The sequence below is a fragment of the Polyodon spathula genome, chromosome 8 (genome assembly GCF_017654505.1).
Source record: "Polyodon spathula isolate WHYD16114869_AA chromosome 8, ASM1765450v1, whole genome shotgun sequence".
NCBI lineage: Eukaryota > Metazoa > Chordata > Actinopteri > Acipenseriformes > Polyodontidae > Polyodon > Polyodon spathula.
The window spans coordinates 32,928,374-32,954,733 of NC_054541.1; the positions used below are offsets into that span (position 1 = coordinate 32,928,374).

The window sequence follows — 26,360 nt, forward strand, 5'->3', positions numbered from 1 at the left end:
ATTGTCTATTTTACATAACACAGCAAACACAGTCCTGCCAATTGTTCAGTATGTCAGCCAATCAATGTATTGTACAAACTATCTATATGGATCTGAATGTTAAACACGATCAACCATAAACCTAGGTTCAAAAACTGCTTAAGTCACATGCCCAGCAAAACCCAGGATTATTTTGTAACCCAAAGGATACCATTATTCTCTTTTCACTCATATGGACTGGGTGAAGGGCAAATGGGTTTACCACCATTTAACTATTTGATAGCACAATTGCAGAAGGTGTAAAAAATGAACTGGAACATGGAACAATCACAATATTATTTTATGTATATATAGAGAGAAAGAGAGCAGTAGCATGTTCAGGGATTAGGAGTATCAAAAGCTTAGATAAAAAAAAAATTCCAATATCCTAGTATGTAGTATGTTCTCTTTTTTTACTTCATAATTGACCAGATATATAAAGATGTACAAATTTGTACTATTTGTTTGTGAAAGAGAATTGAATATTATAAAACCAATTAAAAAAAAAAAACCCTCAGCAACCAAAAAGGTTAAGTTGAGGACCAGTTTTGTAACAAAGCTTTATTTTCCTTGCACAAAAATGGTGCACATTTGACATCGTCTCTGTCTCATCTTCTCTGGGAATGAAAAGTAACTTGGTTGTGAGATGAAAAGGGAGGGAGGGGGGCTGAGAATCAAATGATAAAAAAGGGCTTGAAGAAAAAAAAATCTATCAAAAATAAGCCCTGCTACTAAAAGTAGAACCAAAATGCAATGCTACATCAGCATTGGCCAGTTATGAGGGAGGGTTGGCATTTGAAAGAAATCTCCCTCAAACTAGTACCAGTTTACTTTTGTTTTCACGAAACCAGCTGTCGCATAGAAAACTATAAAAGTCCCTTAATGATTTTAACTGCACTTGACAGCTTCAATTTCATCCTCCCTTCAAGTCAAGGTACCAGATTTTTACTTAATATACCTAAAGATTCAAACAACAGAAAAACATATTAGTGTTCTTATTCAAACTATTTACTGTAACATTTAAAACAATGTATGTTCCAAGAAGAGGACAGAATTTCATATATTGTTTAGTCTAATTTTCAAAGGAGAGTTTTGTGTGTATTTTGTAGAATAACTAAATTTTTCTTGCAATATATAAGAGTTAATCAAGATGGATTTGCCTCCTGATCAGAATTACTGTGTTGCTCGACCAGTTTATTCCAAACCTTCATTTGAAGAGGACAATGAAACAAAGGCGAGGGTTCCTAAAACCATTCAGGAACGATTTAAAAAATCATGCAGGTAAGCAAACTTGTATTTTCATGACTACAAAGTGTTTTGTATTTCATGCTATATACCCACCTAAATTAGATGATGAAAAAAGACAAGCCTACCATGGCTTTTGCAAGTTAAGCAAGGGTATGGAACTCCTATAGTGAAGGGGTATTCCACAGCAAGTTTAAAAGGTACAATCAACATTTTCATTCCTCTAGCACCTGGTGAGCTGTTCATTGGTTGGCTCAGTTTAATAGTTAAGAGTTGGTTAAAAATATGACATGGACTGGAAGCACCACGGTTGTATCTCAGTTGTTCACACAGAGGATCGTTCATAATCTAAGTATTTGTTCTTATTATACTTTCAATTACTTAAGTGAACCAAATAAAACCAGTGTCCAGTTTTTAATCAGTGAAATGTCCTTGTCGTAAATCTTTGTCTTCACTATGCAGTAGGTTTGTATCTGGCTCACTTTCAGCATAATTAAAATTATCAGAAGTTTTAATAACATAATAATTGCATTAAACAAATATGCATGACATGTAGGCATACCTTAAATTATGTTTTCTATTATAATTATTATTATTTACTAATCCTTAGAGTCACGTTCATCGCTATTACTTATTAGCAGTTAATTACGCTCAAGCTTCTCCTCATCTTTCTCAGTTTCAATGGCAATGATAGACTCGCCGTTTAATAGAAACGCAGCATTTATTTACAATATTTGCCAGCAGACCCAGTGCATATTGGAGCCAGGTGATTATTTGAGATCCGGCAATTATTTGAAGTTTTATGGTATATTCACTCACACTTGGAACCATTATTTTAATGAAAATTATGGATTACTGCAATACTTAATTTTGTTGATGATCAGCATCCTATTTTTAAATACATAAACAGGTATGGTACAAGATTTATTTAGGTTCAAACTATAAACCTCCTTTGAAAACAGCAGAAGGGTTTCATGAAATTAAAGTCTGCTGTGTGCATTCCTAATACATTGCATGTCTGTTTATCTTAAGCTGTTCAGCCAAAAGGGCCAAGGATATAACAAAGGGGTTGCTGCCCATTTTAGACTGGCTACCAAAATACAAAATAAAGGAATGGCTGCTGAAAGACATCATCTCAGGAATCAGTACTGGACTTGTAGCTACTTTACAGGGTAAATAGCATGTCTTTGGTTTATACATTTTTATTTTAATAATATTATCTATTTCTAGAAGCTTACTGTATTACTAAATGTACTTTTCCCTCTGAGCTTGTCTTACAAACCTTGGTAAGTTCCCTTCATACCATTGTATAGTTTACCATGCTTTTACCATGCCTATATCATACACTGATTGTGCATTCACTATTTTTACGCAGCAGTAAACCTTTATAAAGGTTACACTGGTAAAACCAGACAGGCCAGTGAATAATAATTGCAATTAAATAGGGGATTAAGCTTTGTTTTAATCTTATTTTCCTCTTTCACGACTGTTGAATGTTAATTGATTTCATTGATAAGTACCATTATGGAGATGTTGTTTGAATGACAGCAGTTGGTGATGTATTAACCTGTGTTGTGTTGCACAGGTTTGGCCTATGCATTGCTGGCTTCAGTCCCGCCGATATATGGTCTTTATGCAGCCTTCTTCCAGTTTGTAACATATTTTTTCATGGGAACATCGAGACATATTTCTATTGGTAAGTAGTTTATAGTCTATACAAGGTAGAATGCACGTTGTAGGCAGAGAGCAAAGACAGGCAGGCAGCTTAATACAGAGCACCACTATAGAATGGCATTCAGGAGCCATGGTTTAAAAGGGAAATTACATATTTTGACAAATGGAGTTAGAATTCTTACTAGTGTTACCATAAATACATACATTAACACTATATACTATTGCAATATAGACTGTAATAAATGTAATGGTGAGAAACAACAATATATTACCCAGGTGAGTAAAATAGTTTTTGTTTTAGTTTTTTTTATTTTTACAGGTCCCTTTCCTGTGACCAGTCTGATGCTTGGCTCAATAGTCCTGGCCATGGCTCCAGATGAGAATTTCAAGATTAAGGGGAACAGCACAGGGCTCAATGGAACAACACTGGATGTTGCAGCCATGAATGAATATAGAGTTCTAGTGTCCAACACCGCGACAGTTCTCATGGGAATTCTTCTGGTAATGTACCATGTATCTGTTATACTGTATATTTAGTAACAATTGAGTAGCATCCAATCGGAAATATTATTTAAATTCACAGAGATCGAGGACTTACTATGAACATCCACACTAGACACAAGGACATTTCAATTAATAGCCGAGGTATAACTGTATCGATACAAAACCCAGACAAGAGCATTTTTCGTACAGGTACAGTTGCGATACGACTCTGAACACCTGCAAATACCTTAAATCCAGAAAACCAGCAACAGAGATATATTTAAAACATGCTGATTCTGAGTCTGAATGTAAATCTTCCCATTGCTACTATATATATATATATATATATATATATATATATATATATATATATATATATATATAAAATAAACAACGGTCAGTTTTCCAATTGTCGGTTATTTATGCATTTATAACAAACAGGATCCAGACAGAATTTTTACGTTTTATCAAGCAGGCACTTAAAGAGACAAACAAATCTTGCTTAAACCATTTAACAAAAATACTTTAACTCTCTTTGCTTCTGTAATAATAGATATTATCTCTATGTGGTAAAAGGAGCGTAAATTGTTTGCTCAAACTCCGCAAAACAAAGAAACAAATCTTAGACAGCCAGTGAACATAGCCGACTCAATCAGCAAAAAGGCTAGCAATCGACCGTGCAATATTTACTAACGTTTAAACAAATTACTATGAATAGTTTGGGTTGGGTTTCAGATTTGCGCCTCTCTTCTAAAATCCATCCACAAATGCTAAAAGTCCTTTCAGATGGTGCCCTAGATGCTGGATTGCTGAGGAGGAACCGTGCTAATTTTGACAACGATTGATTAATACAGTCCTTTTTAATACACGAGGGGTATATTTTTCACCTTGGTTCTAATGGTTTTACCCTTTGTGGGTTGAACAGCCTGGTTCCGTAAAAGTATAACTAATTTTTAAAAATAAGTCCTGTTTCATAATCATGATGATTAGAAACTTTGCCTTCACTTCTTCAAAAAGGTTCTGAACCATTGCTGTCCCTTCTGTGACCTCTTGTACAGCAAACAAACTCATAACTGGTGTAACATTGGAACAGTTGTTTCATTATAGAGTCTGGTTTCCCTGGTTTAATTAATTAATTCCCAAAAATGGATCAGATTACCAGTAAATACCACCTACAATGTATATCTCATTATTATCAAGATCTTCTTTTGAGAAGTGTATTGTGATTCAATATTTTTTTTTTTTATATATAAACCTTTTTCTTTTTTCAGCTTATCATGGGAATATTTCAGATTGGTTTTTTGGTGCGGTACCTTTCAGATCCATTGGTTGGAGGATTCACCACCGCAGCTGCCTTCCAAGTGGTTGTCTCTCAAGTCAAATTGGTGTTGTCTGTACCAACAAAGAACTATAATGGAGTTCTATCTGTTATATATGTGAGTACTATTTTTCTACTGAGAGGAACGGTTGTTCCTCACTCCAAGTTATCAGCGAAGCAAAAGTAAATCAGCCAAAAGCACCATTTCACTTTTAATTTGTAGTTCCCAACAGTCGTAGTCGTTATATATATATATATATATATGTATATATATATATCATATATATATATATATAATAATATATATATAATATGCGCTTGGATATGTGAGTGTCATAAGGGTACAGCAAAAGTCATTCCATTGGTGGGTTTAACGAAACGAGTCGTAACGTACCAACCAAACTAAACATTGCTCGCTTAAGCATTGCATGGTAAGTTTGATTTGAAGAGCTTTTTGCCGTCAGAGATGTTGCCAGGGGTCACTACAGGAAATAACTCTTCTTGACCCCCACTCGTAGGTGAAATGTAGGTGAAATGTAGCAACAAAAATCAATACCTGTCATACAGTAAGAGATTTAAGTCACCAAAGTAAGGTAAAAAATATCCTTCTCCTTTTTTTCCCCTCCAACGTATTTTTTTGCAGACCCCAGGCACTTTTATCCGTGTATATGTATATTACAGGACGTCTGAGTTTAATGACAATTAACTTGTTTTGTCAACACGGAAATATACTAGGGAACGTAATTATTGAAAAATATTAAATTATTTATATTAAATGATTTATTTGTCTTTTAAAATGGAACATTTGCCTGCAAAAAAATAATATATATATATTTGGTATACATGGGATTTGAACTTATAACCTTCAGTTTACAAACGTGTTGCGTTATTACTGTCAGCGCTATATGATTAGTTAAGACAAACACTATTTTGAAAGATGAAGTCAGCCAGCTGAGAATTCCCTGGATATATTTTTAGATTTTCTGAATCATCGTTCATCTTCGTCATCATCATCATCATCTGCTCATTCTGAAAATTGTTGGTTTCCTGTCAGTGCAATGCTCATTGTGGTCCCTATTGGCACAAGGAAGTATTGTTTTCTCTTGATACTTGATTAGAGTAATGCTATTTGTGGTCCCCACTGGACGAAAAGGAACGTTCATTTCTGACAATTAGCTATATGCTGAAGGATAGCCTATACATTTGGTAAAAGTAAAACATAAATACATTAATAAATATTGAAATAAATGAATACATATACATATATTTATTTATCTTGATATTTATTTATTTATTTTTCACTGTCATATAAACTCTGCCATCTAATACTGTATGAAACAAAAATAAATACTCAGTATATTAGTGAAGATTTTTGTACATAAAGGTCCTCATGCTTTCATATACTGAAATGGCTGGGCACTTTTGATAACTTGGCGTTTTTTCACATTGTTTCATATATATATATATATATATATATATATATATATATATATATATTGTGGGTACTATTGTAGGTAGTTAATATATTCTTAAGAGCAATAAACTAAACCTCCAAGAACTGTAGGGGGAAAGTACAGAGCAGTTTAGAAGCAGTTTGAAAGCAGGTTGACAGCTGCAGAAGAAACTTAACTAAAAAAAAAAAAAAAACCCTCAACATGGTCTTCAAGCCAATAATCTGTGACACCAGCATGATGTGGGAAATCTGAGAAAACCCAGCGGAGCTAAACCAAGTGTTCGTAAAGTGCCGCGCGATCCGGGATTTGCATAAACTAGTAAATATGCTAGAAATGGAGCTGGAAGAAGTGAGACAGCAACAGGGTCTTGAGGAACTGGCACACCCACAATTCATGGAAGTCTGCATCACCCCTAACAGACTGAAAGCCACCAGGGAGATAGAAGGTCAGAACAGCTGGGTTCAGGTAGGCAGAAGCAGGGAAAAAAAGAAACTTCGTCAAACACAACCACCAGAAATCAAAACAACCAACAGATTTGAGTCACTTCAGAATTTTGATGAGCAGAACCAACAACAATGAAAGGAACAACATCCAGGACCCTATTGACAGTGGTGACCAGACAGCAAAAAGAAGGGAGGTCATGATTGTTGGGGACTCCATATTGAGAAACACAGCAAGTTCAATTCGCAGTTTGGACCCCCTTACTACAACAGTGTGCTGCCTTCCGGGAGCCTCGGTCAAGCACATCACTGAGAACGTGGACAGGCTCCTAGAACGAACAGGAGACAACCCGGTAGTAGTCGTCCACATCGGTACAAACAACATTGGAAGAGACAGACCAAAATCCCTGCAAAACAAATTCAGAGAGCTAGGAAGGAAATTAAAAGAGAAAACCAAAACTGTGGTATTTTCTGGTATACTACCGGCACCTTGCAAAGGGCCATATGGACAGCTGGAAATAATTAATCAAAACGCATGGCTGAAAACGTAGTGCACACGGGAAGGCTTCACCTATCTTGATCATTGGACCACATTCTACAACGAGGACTATCTGTATAGACGGGACGGACTGCACTTAAATAACAAGGGAACCAGTCTACTTGGAGAAAAAATCCTCGAGCAGGTTCAGAAGCATTTAAACTAGAAAGGAAGGGGGGAGAAATCAACAAAAAAACAGAAGGGAGACCGCATCAAAACAAGAACAACAACTCAGGTAAGACAACCATTAAATGTATTTATCTAAATGCTAGAAGTATCAGAAACAAAATTCTAGAACTTGAAGCTACTGCACTAACAAGTAACTATGATGTGATAGGTGTTACTGAAACTTGGTTGTCTGAGAGTGATGGGGACGAATATAATATTTGTGGGTATACACTGTATAGGAAAGACAGGCAGGACAGAAGAGGAGGAGGGGTAGCGCTATACATAAGAAACAGTCTTGAAGCCCAGGTGTTAAACCTGGACAAAGAAAATAAAGCCGAATCAATATGGGTCAGAATAACGGACAAAAATTCAAAGGGCATAATAATAGGAGCATGCTATAGACCGCCAGATTCAGACGGTGAGCAAAATAATCTGTTATACAATGACATTAGAAATGCGTGTAGCAAAGGAGAAGCCATACTAATGGGGGATTTCAACTTCCCCCATATAAAATGGGAAAACCCGGTGGGTAGCACGAAGGATGAAATTGAAATGGTGGAAATGGCAAATGACTGCTTCCTAACACAATTTGTCAAGGCACCGACTAGAGGGGAGGCATGCCTTGATTTAGTCTTTTCAAATAACGAAGACAGAATAACTAAAACAGAGGTCAGAGAACCACTGGCAAACTCAGACCACAACATGGTCTCATTTGAAGTGTTTTTTAAAACCCCGAAAGTAAAGACTAAAGCTAAGGTTTACAATTTTAGAAAAGCAAACTATGAAGGTATGAAACAGAGACTAACAGAAGTAGATTGGAGTAAAATAGAGAAAACACCCACAGAAGAAGGATGGTTGTTCTTCAAAAATGTAGTACTAGAGGCGCAAAACAATTACATCCCTAAAGTAGACAAATCTAAATGTAAAACTAAATTGCCAAAATGGTTTAATAGATCAATAAAAAAAAAATATTCAGCAAAAAAAAGGCACTTCATAGAGCATTAAAAAAGGACCAAAAAGAAAGTACACAGAAAGAGTACACGGAACTGCAAACACAAGTCAAAAAGGAAGTTAGAAAGGCCAAGAGGGAAATAGAAATGTACATTGCTAAGGGAGCTAAAACCAATTCCAAAATGTTTTTCCAATATTATAACAGCAAGAGAACATTCAAAGAGGAGATTAAATGTTTAAGAGATACAAATGGCAAAATCACAGATGAAGAAAAAAAAATAGCAAATATATTAAATGATTACTTTTCACAAGTTTTTACAAAGGAAGATACTGACAACATGCCCCACATGTCATCCAGTTCCTATCCAGTTTTAAATAACTTTAGCATAACTGAGGCAGAAGTGTTAAAGGGACTAGGAGCTCTTAAAATAAACAAATCCCCTGGGCCGGATGAGATCCTCCCAGTAGTACTCAAAGAAATGAAAGAAGTTATTTACAAACCGCTAACCAAGATCATGCAGCAGTCTCTTGACACAGGGGTGGTACCGACAGACTGGAAAATTGCAAACGTAATACCGATCCACAAAAAGGGAAACAAAACTGAACCAGGTAACTACAGACCAGTAAGCCTGACTTCTATTATATGCAAACTTATGGAAACTATAATAAGATCCAAAATGGAAAATTACCTTTATGGTAACAGGGTCCTGGGAGACAGTCAACATGGTTTTAGGAAAGGGAGATCTTGTCTAACTAACTTGCTTGATTTTTTTGAGGATGCAACATCGATAATGGATAATTGCAAAGCATATGACATGGTTTATTTAGATTTCCAGAAAGCTTTTGACAAAGTCCCGCACAAAAGATTAATTCTCAAACTGAACGCAGTTGGGATTCAAGGAAACACATGTACATGGATTAGGGAGTGGTTAACATGTAGAAAACAGAAAGTACTGATTAGAGGAAAAACCTCAGAATGGAGTGTGGTAACCAGTGGTGTACCACAGGGATCAGTATTAGGTCCTCTGCTATTCCTAATCTACATTAATGATTTAGATTCTGGTATAGTAAGCAAACTTGTTAAATTTGCAGACGACACAAAAATAGGAGGAGTGGCAAACACTGTTGCAGCAGCAAAGGTCATTCAAAATGATCTAGACAAGATTCAGAACTGGGCAGACACATGACAAATGACATTTAATAGAGAAAAGTGTAAGGTACTGCACGCAGGAAATAAAAATGTACATTATAAATATCATATGGGAGATATTGAAATTGGAGAAGGAATCTATGAAAAAGACCTAGGAGTTTTTGTTGACTCAGAAATGTCTTCATGTAGACAATGTGGGGAAGCTATAAAAAAGGCTAACAAGATGCTCGGATACATTGTGAAAAGTGTTGAATTTAAATCAAGGGAAGTAATGTTAAAACTGTACAATGCACTAGTAAGACCTCATCTTGAATATTGTGTGCAGTTCTGGTCACCTTACTACAAAAAGGATATTGCTAATCTAGAAAGAGTGCAAAGAAGAGCGACCAGAATTATTCCGGGTTTAAAAGGCATGTCATGTGCAGACAGGCTAAAAGAAATGAATCTGTTCAGTCTTGAACAAAGAAGACTACGTGGCGACCTAATTCAAGCATTCAAAATTCTAAAAGGTATTGACAGTGTCGACCCAAGGGACTTTTTCAGCCTGAAAAAAGAAACAAGGACCAGGGGTCACAAATGGAGATTAGACAAAGGGGCATTCAGAACAGAAAATAGGAGACACTTTTTTACACAGAGAATCGTGAGGGTCTGGAATCAACTCCCCAGTAATGTTGTTGAAGTTGACACCTTGGGATCCTTCAAGAAGCTGCTTGATGAGATTCTGGGATCAATAAGCTACTAACAACCAAACGAGCAAGATGGGCCGAATGGCCTCCTCTCGTTTGTAAACTTTCTTATGTTCTTATGTTCTTATGATACTTTCGATAGTCAAGATCTCGGTGGGACCTCCAATTAGAGCTGTTGGTACTATTGTAATGTACAAACCCGTTATTAATATCGCTCTCTGAAAATGATGGCAGATTTACACGTTACAACAAGCCGAAAATAGACCACATTCCAGACTGTTCAAAGTTCATGAATCGTGTTTGTTCAACATGAGCAAATGATTCAATACTGGGAATCTCTTCTTAGAAAGATGGTATTTATTAAGCATGCAATAAAATAAGTTTGAAAATCACACAAAGCAGTTACACAATTAAATGTCACGTTAAAAGCATTACAATGAGAACTAAGGTTTAAAACAACAATTCACCAAAGAAATACTAGTACATACTGACACAAGGGGTCACAATACCTGAATAGATATTTTAAGAGTATTGTTACCTAGCCTAAAAAGTTGTCTCTTGCGTTTCTCTGAATGTCAGGGCTCCCAACTTTGATGGATAAATACTTAGAGCTGAGGGCTCCAGGTGCAGTCTTTAGTTTTTTTTAGTGTCTTCTTAGGTCTGAGGCAGCAGTCACAGGCTTGGGGCGGCTAGCGGGTCAGGGAGAGCTAGCAAAAGGTTTGGAGCGGCTAGATGGTCCGGGGGAGCTTCAAAAGTTTGGGGCGGCTAACTGGTCCGGGGGAGCTAGCAGAGGTCTAGGGGAGCCATCAAAAGGTTTGGGGCAGCAAGGAGCTGGGCTAAAGCAGGGGTTTTATACTTTTCAAACAAAGAGATTGTTTGAATTTCCCGCTGCATGCTCCGATTGGCTATTTTGTAGCACATGGGCTTGTAATCTTGATTGATTGCTCACCCCCCTTCCTCTGTCTGATTATCATAATCTGGAAAGGGGAAACTTTAAAACATGCATACCTTTTGCTAAATAATTCAGATTTTATTCTGAATTCCCATTATTTTTACCATGAGAAATTACATTTCTTTAGACACCAAACATGTCTGGTTGCGATTTTGGTTATGGTTTGGTTTCGGTTATGGTTTGGCATTGCAAACAGTTTAATTCTCTTAGGGATTTATTACTTTGGTTATTCTATACTTTTTAGGCAATTTAAGAATAAAAATGCTTGCATCTTGTACTCATAGTGGTATTAAATCATTATGTGAAATTTGTCTTAAATCTTTTAAGACATTTTTCTCTCTTTCAGACTCCTATGCTAAACCACCTCTCTCTCCCTAGACGGGTTAATTAAATCACGGAGACGGGTTTGATTAACCTTTTGTTTTCTGAGTGCCTGGTGCATTCAAGGTGTTAGATTGATTGTTATCTCTAGGCAAAGCTAGACAAATTAGATTAGGTTCATTCAATGTACATTCCTGATAATATAACATCATAAGAACATAACATAGGAAAGTCCATGACATTTGCAATATATTTGTGATGACAATGCCTATAGAACCTACAACTATATATATATATATATATATATATATATATATATATATATATATATATATATATATATATATATATATGTGTGTGCGTGTGTGTGGGTGTGTATATATATATATATATATATATAATATATATATATAATATATATATATATATATATATAATTTGCAAACTTTGAATTGTTGGGAACAACTTACAGAGTTAAAAAGGTTAAAATGCCTCATCTAAAAATGTATCCCTTCTCTCCACAGACAATCGTAGACATATTTAGAAACATTGGTAAAACCAACATTGCAGATCTGATTGCGGGATTGCTGACTATTATTATTGTGATGTCAGTAAAGGAGGTCAATGATCGATTCAAACATAAGATTCCAGTTCCTATTCCCATTGAACTGTTTGTGGTAAGATCTGAGAAAACTGCATGTTGCACAGGTAATGTTTGCAGTCAAGCAACATAGACACAATGTCCAGTGTAGTAAAAAAGAACAAACACTCTTCACTGATTTATACACTGCATGTAATTTCCCTGTGTTTAAAATAAGTATCCGGCTTTTATCTGATAAGATTGTAAATATTACACTATGAAACACAATTTTTGTTCCTGGGTAGTAAGTGTTATTTCCTAATTGCTTATGCCTCAAAAGTATAGAAAATGGCTATTATTCCCCACAGACTTTGCTTTTGTGACCAGGACAGTGATATTTCAAAATATCACTATTTCCAATGGGAAAATGGGAAAATGTGTGTTCACATAAAGTCAGAAAAAAACAACATATGAATCCAAATTAACATGTATTTATACTAAAGTAATACAAAGATGACTACAAAAGATTTAGAAGTGAGTAGTTTTTCGAGATTTACAATTATACTGTATTTACAGTATAATACTTACTACCCAGGAACAAAAACATTTTTTTTTTTTGTTACACAGTGTTATCAAACTAAAACACCAAACATATCATATGTATTTAAACAGTGATTTAAATGAAGAACCATATAACCCTGGTATAAAAGTTCAGAATACATTTCTGTAAGTTTGGGAATTTTGATGTGCGTGTAAAGACAGCACCAATATCATACTGTATTTTCTCTTGCAGACTATTGTAGCTACAGGGATCTCATATGCTGTGGATCTTGAGACAAAATACCATGCTGCCATTGTCAAGGACATCCCAAAAGGGTATGTAATGTTTTGCTTTCCTCCTCAAGGACCACACACCTGAAGCTAGAGGTTAGGTTGTTTTAAGGGTATGAAAATAAATTTGAACATCTTCAAAACTCAGTTTGTTTGTGTTATATTTGTGAGAGCTATTTAACCAGGTCTTGTTTTTACCTCTACAATTTGCGTAACAGTACAGTATCCCCCTGTGTAACAGTACATTATTTCCCTACAGTACAACATCTCTGTGTGTAACAGTACAATATCTCTGTGTGTAACAGTACAATATCTCTGTGTGTAAAAATACAGTATCTATGTGTGTAACAGTACAGTATCTCTGAATGTAACAGTACAATATCTCCCATGTAACAGTACATTATCTCCTTACAGTACAGTTTCTCTTTGTGTAACAGTACAGTTTCTCAACAGTACAGTATTTCTGTGTGTAACAGTACATTATCTCTGTGTGTAATAGCACAGTATCTCTGTGTGTAACAGTACAGTATCTCTGTGTGTAACAGTACATTATCTCTGTGTGTAATAGCACAGTATCTCTGTGTGTAACAGTACGGTATCTCTGTGTGTAACAGTACAGTATTTCAACAGTACAGTATCTCTGTGTGTAACAGTACAGTTTCTCAACAGTACAGTATATCTGTGTGTAACAATACACTCTGTGTGTAACAGCACAGTATCTCTGTGTGTAACAGTACAGTATTTCAACAGTACAGTATCTCTGTGTGTAACAATACAGTATCTCTGTGTGTAACAGTACAGTATCTCCCTGTGTAACAGTACGGTATCTCTGTGTGTAACAGTACAGTATTTCAACACTACAGTATCTCTGTGTGTAACAATACAGTATCTCTGTGTGTAACAGTACAGTATCTCCCTGTGTAACAGTACGGTATCTCTGTGTGTAACAGTACAGTATTTCAACACTACAGTATCTCTGTGTGTAACAGTACAGTATTTCTGTGTGTAACAGTACATTATCTCTGTGTGTAATAGCACAGTATCTCTGTGTGTAACAGTACAGTATCTCTGTGTGTAACAGTACAGTATTTCAACAGTACATTATCTCTGTGTGTAACAGTGCAGTATTTCAACAGTACAGTATCTCTGTGTGTAACAGTACAGTTTCTCAACAGTACAGTACCTTTGTGTGTAACAGTACACTCTGTGTGTAACAGCACAGTATCTCTGTGTGTAACAGTACAGTATTTCAACTGTATAGTATCTCTGTGTGTAACAATACAGTATCTCTGTGTGTAACAGTACAGTATCTCCCTGTGTAACAGTACGGTATCTCTGTGTAACAGTACAGTATTTCAACAGTACAGTATCTCTGTGTGTAACAGTACAGTATCTCTGTGTGTAACAGTACAGTATTTCTGTGTGTAACAGTACATTATCTCTGTATGTAATAGCACAGTATCTCTGTGTGTAACAGTACAGTATCTCTGTGTGTAACAGTACAGTATTTCAATAGTACAGTATTTCTGTGTGTAACAGTACATTATCTCTGTGTGTAATAGCACAGTATCTCTGTGTGTAACAGTACAGTATCTCTGTGTGTAACAGTACAGTATCTCTGTGTGTAATAGCACAGTATCTCTGTGTGTAACAGTACAGTATCTCTGTGTGTAACAGTACACTCTGTGTGTAACAGCACAGTATCTCTGTGTGCAACAGTACAGTATTTCAACAGTACAGTATCTCTGTGTGTAACAATACAGTATCTCTGTGTGTAACAGTACAGTATCTCCCTGTGTAACAGTACGGTATCTCTGTGTGTAACAATACAGTATTTCAACAGTACAGTATCTCTGTGTGTAACAGTACAGTATCTCTGTGTGTAATAGCACAGTATCTCTGTGTGTAACAGTACAGTATCTCTGTGTGTAACAGTACAGTATTTCAACAGTACAGTATTTCTGTGTGTAACAGTACATTATCTCTGTGTAATAGCACAGTATCTCTGTGTGTAACAGTACAGTATCTCTGTGTGTAACAGTACATTATCTCTGTGTGTAATAGCACAGTATCTCTGTGTGTAACAGTACGGTATCTCTGTGTGTAACAGTACAGTATTTCAACAGTACAGTATTTCTGTGTAACAGTACATTATCTCTGTGTGTAACAGTACAGTATCTCTGTGTGTAACAGTACAGTATCTCTGTGTGTAACAGTACAGTATTTCTAACAGTACAGTATCTCTGCGTGTAACAGTACGGTTTCAACAGTACAGTATTTCTGTGTGTAACAGTACATTATCTCTGTGTGTAATAGCACAGTGTCTCTGTGTGTAACAGTACAGTATTTCAACAGTACAGTATCTCTGTGTGTAACAGTACAGTATTTCAACACTACAGTATCTCTGTGTGTAACAGTACAGTTTCTCAACAGTACAGTACCTCTGTGTGTAACAGTACACTCTGTGTGTAACAGCACAGTATCTCTGTGTGTAACAGTACAGTATTTCAACACTACAGTATCTCTGTGTGTAACAGTACAGTATTTCAACAGTACAGTATCTCTGTGTGTAACAGTACAGTATCTCTGTGTGTAATAGCACAGTATCTCTGTGTGTAACAATACAGTATCTCTGTGTGTAACAGTACAGTATTTCAACAGTATAGTATCTCTGTGTGTAACAGTACAGTATTTCAACAGTACAGTATCTCTGTGTGTAACAGTACAGTATTTCAACAGTACAGTATCTCTGTGTGTAACAGCACAGTATCTCTGTGTGTAACAGTACAGTATTTCAACAGTACAGTATCTCTGTGTGTAACAGTACAGTATTTCAACAGTACAGTATCTCTGTGTGTAATAGCACAGTATCTCTGTGTGTAACAATACAGTATCTCTGTGTGTAACAGTACAGTATCTCCCTGTGTAACAGTACGGTATCTCTGTGGGTAACAGTACAGTATTTCAACAGTACAGTATCTCTGTGTGTAACAGTACAGTATCTCTATGTGTAATAGCACAGTATCTCTGTGTGTAACAGTACAGTATCTCTGTGAGTAACAGTACAGTATCTCCCTGTTAACTTACACTGCATTATATGCTATATATATTTTGTTAAACCAGCCTGTTCCCCTATTCTATTGTCCACAGCCACAGGGCTCATTGAATACCCTTGTTATATTACTTGACAATCAGCTGAGACAGTGGTAGCTGGACGTTCACGTGTACTGTAGTTGCTGCTGTACTGTAGTCAGTGTCTAACTTTATTATCAAGATCATCTCTTCACCCCAGTTTTCCAGGAAAATAGATGACTAGCTTACCAGAGTACACAAGATTTTTAGAGATGACTACCTTGTAGGGCTGCAGTGACGGGTACCTCGACCTTCGAAGGTTCGGAACACATTACTGAAGGAAGGTTCGAACCTTTGATGGTTCAGTTTAAGGGCCTCTGTTTGTTTCTTGTTTTGTTTGATTGTTTTTTTAAAATAAAGTATATAAGATTTTGGTGTTGATGTTAAAGAACAAGAATGAAACAACACAAGCTCTTGATGTAGTTGTTTTTAGTGGGGGGAAAGCAATGCTACATAAAGAGAAATCTACTTTGTACAGTGTGGTGTAAGTATCTGTTAGTGAAGCTACAACTACTGTAGCTAGTTTGTAAATTTGACAATTATATTACTAATGTGTCTTTTCCTTTACTAGGTTTTTACCCCCTCAACCTCCTGATGTATCAATGTTTGCTGACATAATAGGCTCGTGTTTCTCTACAGCTGTGGTGGGGTATGCTGTGGCTGTTTCAGTGGCAAAGGTGTATTCTATAAAACATGACTATCAAATTGATGGCAATCAGGTGAGTCTAGTCTATAAAGACAATAGAGGCATTAAGTGGTCTTAATGGACCTGGAATTTCATGAAATTAAAGAAGTAGGATAGAAGATGAGATTTTAAAAAAATGAAAATGGATGAAAGAACAGTATACTTCTTACCTCAAAATATCTCATTGGGCAATTAAGCTTTTTAATGTGCTACTGTAATTTAACATTCTTAGAAATTATGCAAAGTTTAATATAACTGTAGCTATTTGTATTACATTTTTAGCTAAAACATTAGCAAACCTAATGCATGATTTGTTCAGTGAGAGTAGAGGAAATGTCCACAGACTTCAAAGGAACAAACTGACTGTTTCATTTTACAGGAGCTTGTTTCCTTTGGTGTCAGCAACATATTTGGAGGATCTTTCTCTGGCTTTTTTGGCTGCACAGCATTATCACGATCTGCTGTCCAGGAGAGCACTGGTGGACAGACTCAGGTATTGTCTGCAGTGGTTATATTGTATGAAGCTCTGTTACACTGGATTCTTTTTTCCCTGTAATTCTGCACTAATAATAAACATAGGATATTTGGAGTTCCTTGAGTTGTTTTGTGTAGTAGTCGCTCAGTACCTGTGGTATTGGGAGAATTCAACAAACTACACTTCCAGCCAATAAATATACAAGTATGTAGCTCAGAATTAAAACTTTACTCTGACATCATTGTTAAGGGTCAGGGTAATCTTTGTGTGCTTTTTAATACTTTTGACAAGATCGCCTCTTGCATTCCCACGACCTCTGACGCTAACCCTGATCGCTGTGAGGAGTTTGCCTCGTGCTTCAGCAAAAAAATTTAAATTATAAGGGCATCATTTCCATCAGCAATTAACACCTCTGATGCATATATATTGTCTGATCCCGCTATCTGTTCTTTCAGATTTTTTGCGTGTCTCTTCCACAGATACATGTGGGTTGATCAGTAAGTCCAGGGATTCCGCCTGTCTTATTGACCCGTGTCCCAACAGTACTTTTAAACTTTGCACTGATTACTTTGTCCCCTTCCAGTACAAAGGCTTTGTCCCTCCAGCACTAAAACAAGCCATTGTTAAACCAATTCTAAAAAAAGCTTTGCTGGACCAAGCAGTGTTTAGAAACTTTCATCCTATATCTATCTCCCTTTTCTGGCTAAGCTACTTGAGAGAGCTGTTGCCGACCAGTTGCTCTCTTATCTCTCACAAAATAATATAATGGAAAAATTTCAATCTGAGTTTATAATGTCACATAGTACTGAAACTGTGATGTGATGGAATGCTGATGAGGGTGCTCTCTCAGTACTGGTTCTTTTAGTACTGCTGCGTTTGACACCATCGACCATCAGATTATCCTGAAGCGTCTTGAAAATCTTTGTAAAATCTTTGTAGTTTGAAAATATCTAAAAATAATACAATATAAATGATGTAAAATCTATATATATTTAAAAAATAACACATGCTTTTCTTTGCAGATTGCTGGATTTCTCTCTGCCTTGATAGTATTTATTGTAATTGTCGCTCTGGGGAACCTGTTAGAGCCTCTGCAGAAGGTACACTTCAATTATTTCATATTGCTTGCTATTAAAACCATATAATTGAATTACAGTACCAAACCCAACCCCTTGCTGTGCATTTGAAATTCATGCTGACTTCTTTTGCAGTCAGTACTGGCAGCCATAGTCATTGCCAACCTCAAAGGAATGTTCATGCAGGTCCTTGACGTTCCGCGTCTTTGGAGGCAGAACAAGACTGACTCTGTGAGTTATACAGAAATCTCATTCCCATTCTTTTACACTAGTATATTCTACAATTGACAAGATAAGTTACATTTTGTTTATTTTCTAGATTATTTGGGTCGTGACGTGTGCTGCATCCATAATTCTGGGTCTTGATCTCGGGCTGTTGGCTGGTCTTGTCTTTGAGCTCGCCACAGTTGTGATCAGAACACAGTTGTAAGTCTCTTTTATGCTGTTATGTGATTAAAGCTGTTAATGGTTTTCCATATGATCTAAAACAACAAAAAGAATTAACAAACAAAAAGAATTAACACTAAACGAAACACACTAACAAACAGCGGACGAACAGACAAACACAAAATTATGATTTACTTAATGTTTGCACTTTCTCCTCTCCACACCCGTTCTCCACTCACTGAACACACAACCCCGAGTAAGTGAAAACATGCTGCTTTTATACAGCTGTACCGAGACTTGACTGCTAATCAATCATTCAATTGGAGTCTTGGTACAACTGCACGTGAATTAATAAAAGTGCAATTCCCCGTGCTCACATATTATTTTACCTGCACGTGAAGTGCTGTGCAATCCTCGTGCCTAAATACAAATATACATTTTAAACACTCATGCTCGTAACCCATATTTATATCTCGTGTATACATAAACTCCAACATTAACACACTACATACAACATAAAACACAAATAAACATAAAGGGGCAGGACACTCCGCCACACACTTATACACACAGTACCTTTTTGTAGACCACACGGGTCTCTCCTCTATGTGGCTTCCTCAGCCTGGCACACAGAACTGACTGCAGGGTTTCCACCCCCTTTATGCAGGGGGATATTGGAGCCAGGTTTTCTTCTCTGGCTCCTCCCATGGCATTCTGGGGAATGTAATGTCCCTCACTATCTCTCCTCCCTCTACTCTGCCACATTATATTCCGGCGTGAACGGGATGTCACTCAGGCCTAAAATTTACACTGTAATTACTTCTCCCAAAGGCAAACATGCATTTAATTTCAAATCAAAGGAGGTCCAGGTCTGGTGTGTTTGATTTAATATGGAATGACCTAATACCATTAAGGTATTCAATTCTTTACATGTCTATGGTGACTTTTTATTTATTTTTATTTTTTTGCTATCCCAGCCCCACTTGTGCTGCTCTTGGGAATGTTCCAGGCACTGACATTTACAAGAATATAAAGGACTACAAGAATGTAAGAAAAGTGTATTGCTGTAGTAATATATCCTGTTCCTTCTGTCAGAATAAATACTAGTGTCTTTGCAGCAGACATTAGACCAAGATAGTAGATGGTGGGGATTGCAATGTTTTCATCTACATATTCCAATTTCTTTTTTTTTTATAGCTTGTTTTAAGTAATTGTAGTACTACAATACACATGATGTTACAGTGTATATAGTATACTATTAAGTGCTCAGCAACTCATTCTTATTTTCACAGATTGAAGAACTATCTGGAATTAAGATCTTCAGATGCAATGCACCGATCTACTTTGCCAACATGGATTTTTTTAAAGATCGTCTGAAGGCAATTGTAAGTTTTTAAGCCACTTAAAAATGTCAACACCTTAAAATGTATAAATCTGGTTGAAACTGATTTGTAAAATTGCTTAAACCTTTCAGGTGGGATTTGATGCAGTCAGAGTGTTTAGAAAGAGAAATAAAGCACTGAAGATGATTCAGAAGCTTATCAAAAAGGGGAAGTTAAGATCCACAAAGGTGCAGTACAATTTCCTAAACATGATTCTTCATTGACTGTATGAAAAAAAAAATGGCCTAATGTAAAAATAAAAAATACTAAATGTAATGTGTTTGGTTAAGAACACTAACCAAAACTGTTTTGCCCCTAATTATATATTTATTACAAATTGTGTGTTTTCCTTTAGCAAACCCATTCTGTGTTATTTAAAACATGTTTTTTTGGGGATGTAGTACTGAACTTTGTCTTTAGCATAACACTGCAAATTGTTTGTGACCTTTACTAGATTATGTGTTTGGTGGTTAAGGTGCTTGTATTTAAAAGTAGCCAAGCCCTAGTAATGGATTATTTTTCTCAATGGTAGAATGGTGTGCTGACAGATCTGGGTGTGGATAACAAAGCTTTTGAAAGTGATCCAGAGCAGGAACCAGAAGAGGCAGAAGATGTTGAAGTGCCCACGAAGGAGGTGGAAATCCAAGTGGACTGGAACTCTGACCTTCCACTGAAAGTGATCGTGCCCAAAGTTACCATTCACAGCCTCATCATCGATTTTGGTGCAGTCTCCTTCCTTGATGTGGTATCAGTCAAGGGCTTGAAATTGGTATGTAAATCATTCATGGTTTGAAACTTGTGAGTTTGCCCAAATACAATTCAATGCTACCAAAATATTGTAGCCAGCTAATTATGGGTTTTAAGCAACCAATGTGCAGTATGATAAATGAATGTGGCTATTGTCGTGCAGTAGCCTCAAGCTGTAGCACAGAAGCTTTTTTTAGCTCCACGCAGCTTCTCCGGTCATGCCCCTTCTTCTTCTTCTTCTTCTTCTTAGGGATTGTTGGCACATGCCATCTAAATGGAGATGATGAGCACCCTCTGCCTTTATATATGTACATTTTCTTCCCTTGTATTTTCTCCCATTTCCCTATACTTTTTTGTAATTTTTTCATGAGGCAGGAGCCAGGCCTGTGTAAAGGAACTACTAGAATAAAGAAAAAGTGCTTGTGACTTAATAATACAATAGGGGTTTCCCCTTGACTACTCTGAGAACCGGCCTCGCAGAGGTGAGGCTTAACCAATTAAATTTCTAAGTGAAATTATTAGCTCGGAACTTGGCAGCAAGCTTTGCTGTCTGAAGGGGGAGACTGGCACGTGTGCAAATGAATAGATTAGCATGAGAATGGAAAACAAAATATAGTTAAGTTATTTGACTGGGGGTCCGCTCTGGCCAGAGGGAAACCTTCCTCTCTGAGGGTGATGCGACATAATCAACCTCTAAGGTTTGGAAGTGAGCTTCACTTGACCCCAAATATATATATATATATATATATATATATATATATATATATATATATATATATATATATATATATATATATATATACCTTTTTTTGTGGGAGGAAGCCTCTGATTGTCCTGGCGGAGAGATAGCCAGGCATGCTAGCAATACTTTGTTTAGTGGAATAATATCAAGCAGAGAAGAGCAAATGTAAGACTCCACCACTGAGGAAGGACCGGTTGATTTTAACGTTGGCTACTGAGGTTACTAACCCTATACAGATGAATGGGACAATGCGGTTCGGGAGGAAGGACAGCTTAGAATGAGCTGAAGACAAAAGATTGTGAATGTATGACTTTAGTTGAAAACCAGTTCACTTTGGAGGAATAGGTAGAGGGAAAGGTTGAGCTGAGGGAGCCAGAGGTCTGAATTGAGCAATCTTGAGGAATGATGCAAATCTTTTCCCAGGAGTAAAAGAAGGTTCAGTTTAGAAATGGAGTTGTTGATCTAAAAAGATTGAATGAGAGAGCGAATGCATTCCAGTTTATCAGGAGGCAGTCAGGCTTCAAATCAAATAGTATCCAAAGTTATTCCTAGGAACTCAAGAGACTGAACTGGACCAATTGTTTTCTCTTCTGAGAGGGGGACGCCGACTGCTGAGAAGAGAGACCTGAGTTCTAAGATTGCTTTCGCTAGAGAGGCTGATGGAGGAGATATAAGGAGAAAGTCGGCCAATAATTATTTTATTAATTTCTTTATTGGAATAGATTATTTTGTTGGTATAGTTAGTCCCTTTATTCAATCCGAACCTCTCGATTAGCTCAATTACTTCCCTAGCAATGTGTCTTCTGTTACATAGCCCAGCTGCTTCATTAAAGGCACACATGCACCCAAGAACCAACGACATGGTCTCCCTGCATATACCACCATTGAGTAATTTATAGTTATAGATGAAATAGTTATAGATGATTGTATAGTTTTTCCTGTATCACATGAGACAGACAGCTCTTCCTATTGATAAACTATAAAAGACTAAATCATGTTTTGTTTTTCTTCCAATATTGCAGGTTGTGAAAGAATTCATGCGGATAGATGTAAATGTGTACATAGCAGGATATGATGGTATGTACCAAAAGATACCACCAGGTGGACAGTTTACAAAAGGTTATACCAAAAAAGATAAACTACAAACAAAACAGCTAACAAAAAAAAAAAAAAAAAGCATGTTCAGCTTTTTGTCATGTTTACTGGTCCTTGTTTTTTTTTATATTGTGTATTTTTTTTGCTCATCCTCTGACCCTGACCCAGTACTCTGTATGACCCTTTGATCTACTAACAGAATGAAAACTAATACAAGTGCATTACCAGCGCTAATCATTTATAGTGTTCATTTATGATCATTGCAAATCGGATTTTTTAATTATTATTATTCAGTTGATTGGCACGGGCTATGTACAGAAAAAAAGGAAAACCTATATTCCATGTTGATGACAGTACATCGTCTCTTTTATAGATGAAATTATCCAGAAAATGGAAGCTTGTGGCTTTTTTGATGACACCGTAAAGAAAGACATTCTGTTCCTGACTATTCATGACGCTGTCCTCTTCATTCAGATGAAAGCTTTGTATGGCAACGTTGAAGATCCAATATTTGAGAAGGTAGGGTTCTTATCAGTCTTGATCACTCGGTAGGCAGAACAATTGCCTGTGATTCAGAAGATTACTGGTGAGAATTCTGTCACAATTCTTGGGATGGTTGGGGAGAGTGTGGATTGGTACAGATTCTTAATTTCCAGTCAATGAAGCCAGTAGTTTCAGTTTGTATGCTCTGCACAGTGAATGAGGAGTGTGGCAGAGCAAAGCTCTGCCCTTTTTAAATTGGCAGGGACGGGGTTAATTTCCCCTACCTGCCTGGGTTTATTATGTTCAGGTGGCTGGGGTTGATTAGTTGATTAGGTTAATTAACGATCAATCAGCGCCCAGCCACCTGACAAAAGGAGGCCTCTGCTTCTCATTTGGAGGAAGGAGTTGAGGAAGCAGGTTGGTGTTTTGTTGGTTGTGATTTTTTAATTTTCTAAATCCATTGAAGGCATTGCCCAGCCTGGAAACCTTTATTTTGTACATTTTGCTTTTTGTCTTTCTTTTTGTGTTTCAATCCCTTTGTTTCGGCCCTTGTGCCTTTTTATTTTTGTATCTATAATAAAAGTATATTTTTTTGAACTGCAGTCTGTCTCTGGGCCTCTATCCACTCGCCAGCCTGCCACAAGGGGCTTGGGCACGTATTTGCTTATTTTAAAGTGGGTAAAATTTCCTAAACATGGGACCATATTAGAAAAATATACATTTTACCAAACACTTCAAATGTAACATTTTGTGTTACATAAAGATAGTCAAACATTGTTTTACATGTACACTTATATGACCAATTATTCCTTGCAGATTTCTCTGATGAAAGAGTCCAAAGAACCTCTTTCATTTCCTGAAACTGATGAATTAGAGGAGCATCAAGGGGTAATTCAGATATTTATTTTTTCAATACTGTCAGTTAATATTTTGTGTGTAAGGTGTCTCTTATTTTATACTGTAAGAGAAGTCACCTTGTGCAGTTTGGTTTCTGACATCTAAAACGGCTAAATATAAATTATAACAGGAGACACCCTATACACTTTATTAACTTTGTATTAATCACTAAACAGATATAATGCTCAGGACATTTATTAAACATAATACTGGATTGTGTGAAATAGCAGTGTGCATAAATTAGTTCAGTAGCACTTGATTACTGAAATACGTTTTTATTTGAAAATGCACCACTAATTGAGACACTTTATTCAAGAATTGTACAATAGGAAGCAACAGGAAATGCACACAACATGTATTCACTGATTCTAAATTCCTGTAAATAAGCAACAGTGTGGTCAATTACAGGGTCATTAAAGAGAAGTTCGAATTTGATACATTTAGTGAAAATGCTTGCTGATATAAGTCATAAAAATAACTCTTGCTCATTAACCAACTCTTTTTTCTGTTTTTATTCAAGGCTATCTATAAACTGGCTTCCTAAATTCATGATGTTGGAAAATATATGGAAAGAAGCATTTTGACGTCTTGAAAAACCCAGATCACACTAAGAAGCCTCAAAAATGACTTCTTCCTGAAAGTTGCTTTAGCATGAAACTGTGTTTTAGATTTGCATACAATTTACCAGAAACTGACTGGGGTATGTTAAAATAATCCAGCTATCATTTACTCACAGTTGTCAAGGGATTTGCTTTGTTTAGTATTTTCCTAAGAATATCATACATAATGTCCCGACGAAGGATTAATACACAACACATGGTATGATCACTAAAGACTAGTTTAGTAGATGTTTGAAGAAGTTTATGCTCAATATAAAACCTACAATTATATATTCTGTTTCACTTACTTTAAATTACTAGTTCGTTGTAAATCTAAAAAAATATGTTAGTTAATCTTTTAGTTTAATTTTAAATATCAATTAAATGTAGCAAATATATAAATATATATATTATATATTATATATATATATATATATATATATATATATATATATATATATATATATATATATATATGTGTGTGTATGTATGTATGTAAAATTAGGTAAATCCATTGTGCACTGTGAGTTAACCACTGTTGATAGAGTTGGTTGTGAATCAAGGCCTGTACAGCGTCGGATTAAGCTTTAAACAGCCTGTGCTACATATCAAAATACTATACTTATAAGACGAGCTGGTGACAGGAATCCATCCTACTGTGTGTTTCCTTTAGCCGTTCATCTTAAATGATTTATTAGAAGCTTTAGCAGATCAAGAAGCTTCATTCCATGGCACAAACACGTAACAGATGATTGAGGAACATTCATATAATATCTAGCTTTAATAAAAGGAAATGGGTAAATAAACATGTAAATACGGTTGCAATTTTAAAGATTTAAAGTTTAAAATAACAATAAAGGCACCTATTTACAATTGTTTAATCCCAATAAAACACTGATTATCATTCAACCATAAACTTTGTCTTTGTTATTACACTTATAAAATGTATTACAGTTAACAGGGTATGTTTGAATGAGGACACACAATTTATGTTCATCCTATTGAATTCCTGCTTAAATACACTGAACAAAAATATAAACGCAACATGTAAAGTGTTGGTCCCATGTTTCATGAGCTGAAATAAAAGATCCCAGAAATTTTCCATACACACAAAAAGCTTATTTCTCTCAAATTTTGTGCACAAATTTGTTTACATCCCTGTTTCTCCTTTGCCAAGAAGAAAAGGTGTGGCATATCAAGAAGCTGATTAAACAGCATGATCATTACACAGGTGCACCTTGTGCTGGGGACAATAAAAGGCCACTCTAAAATGTGCAGTTTTATCACACAACACAATGCCACAAATGTCACAAGTTTTGAGGGCACGTGCAATTGGCATGCTGACTGCAGGAATGTCCACCAGAGCTGTTGCCAGAGAATTGAATGTTCATTTCTCTACCATAAGCCACCTCCAATGTCGTTTTAGAGAATCTGGCAGTATGTCCAACCGGCCTCACAACCACAGACCACGTGTAACCACGCCAGCCTAGGACCGCCACATCCAGCTTCTTCACCTGCGGGATCGTCTGAGACCAGCCACTTGGACAGCTGATGAAACTGTGGGTTTGCACAACTGAAGAATTTCTGCACAAACTGTCAGAAACCGTCTCAGGGAAGCTCATCTGCATGCTAGTCGTCCTCACCAGGGTCTTGAACTGACTGCAGTTTCGCGTCGTAACCGACTTCAGTGGGCAAATGCTCACCTTCGATGGCCACTGGCACGCTGGAGAAGTAGGAATGAATCCCGGTTTCAACTGTACCGGGCAGATGGTAGACAGAGTGTATGGCGTCGTGTGGGTGAGCGGTTTGCTGATGTCAACGTTGTGAACAGAGTGCCCCATGGTGGCGGTG

General features: G+C 36.5%; 1 protein-coding gene across 2 annotated transcripts; it reads left to right on the plus strand.

Moving 5' to 3' along the window:
- The first annotated feature begins 908 nt into the window (after positions 1-908).
- Positions 909-25,972, plus strand: LOC121319804 (pendrin-like). Of its 2 annotated transcripts, XR_005950751.1 has the most exons (22): positions 909-952; positions 1,158-1,299; positions 2,296-2,435; positions 2,849-2,959; positions 3,257-3,438; positions 4,692-4,856; positions 11,923-12,075; positions 12,772-12,854; positions 16,513-16,660; positions 17,006-17,119; positions 18,124-18,201; positions 18,313-18,408; positions 18,497-18,603; positions 19,542-19,611; positions 19,857-19,949; positions 20,039-20,134; positions 20,479-20,715; positions 22,458-22,512; positions 22,904-23,049; positions 23,830-23,901; positions 24,431-24,610; positions 25,936-25,972. XR_005950751.1 is itself a non-coding variant. In XM_041257641.1 (21 exons), the coding sequence occupies exons 2-21, from the start codon at positions 1,169-1,171 to the stop codon at positions 24,452-24,454; spliced, it is 2,301 nt and encodes a 766-aa protein (XP_041113575.1). In that variant the 5' UTR covers positions 909-952; positions 1,158-1,168; the 3' UTR covers positions 24,455-24,861. The 2 variants fall into 2 exon arrangements, 1 of the variants encoding a protein (XP_041113575.1); XM_041257641.1 differs by lacking the exon at positions 25,936-25,972 and having other exon boundaries at positions 24,431-24,861.
- Positions 25,973-26,360: the final 388 nt, after the last annotated feature.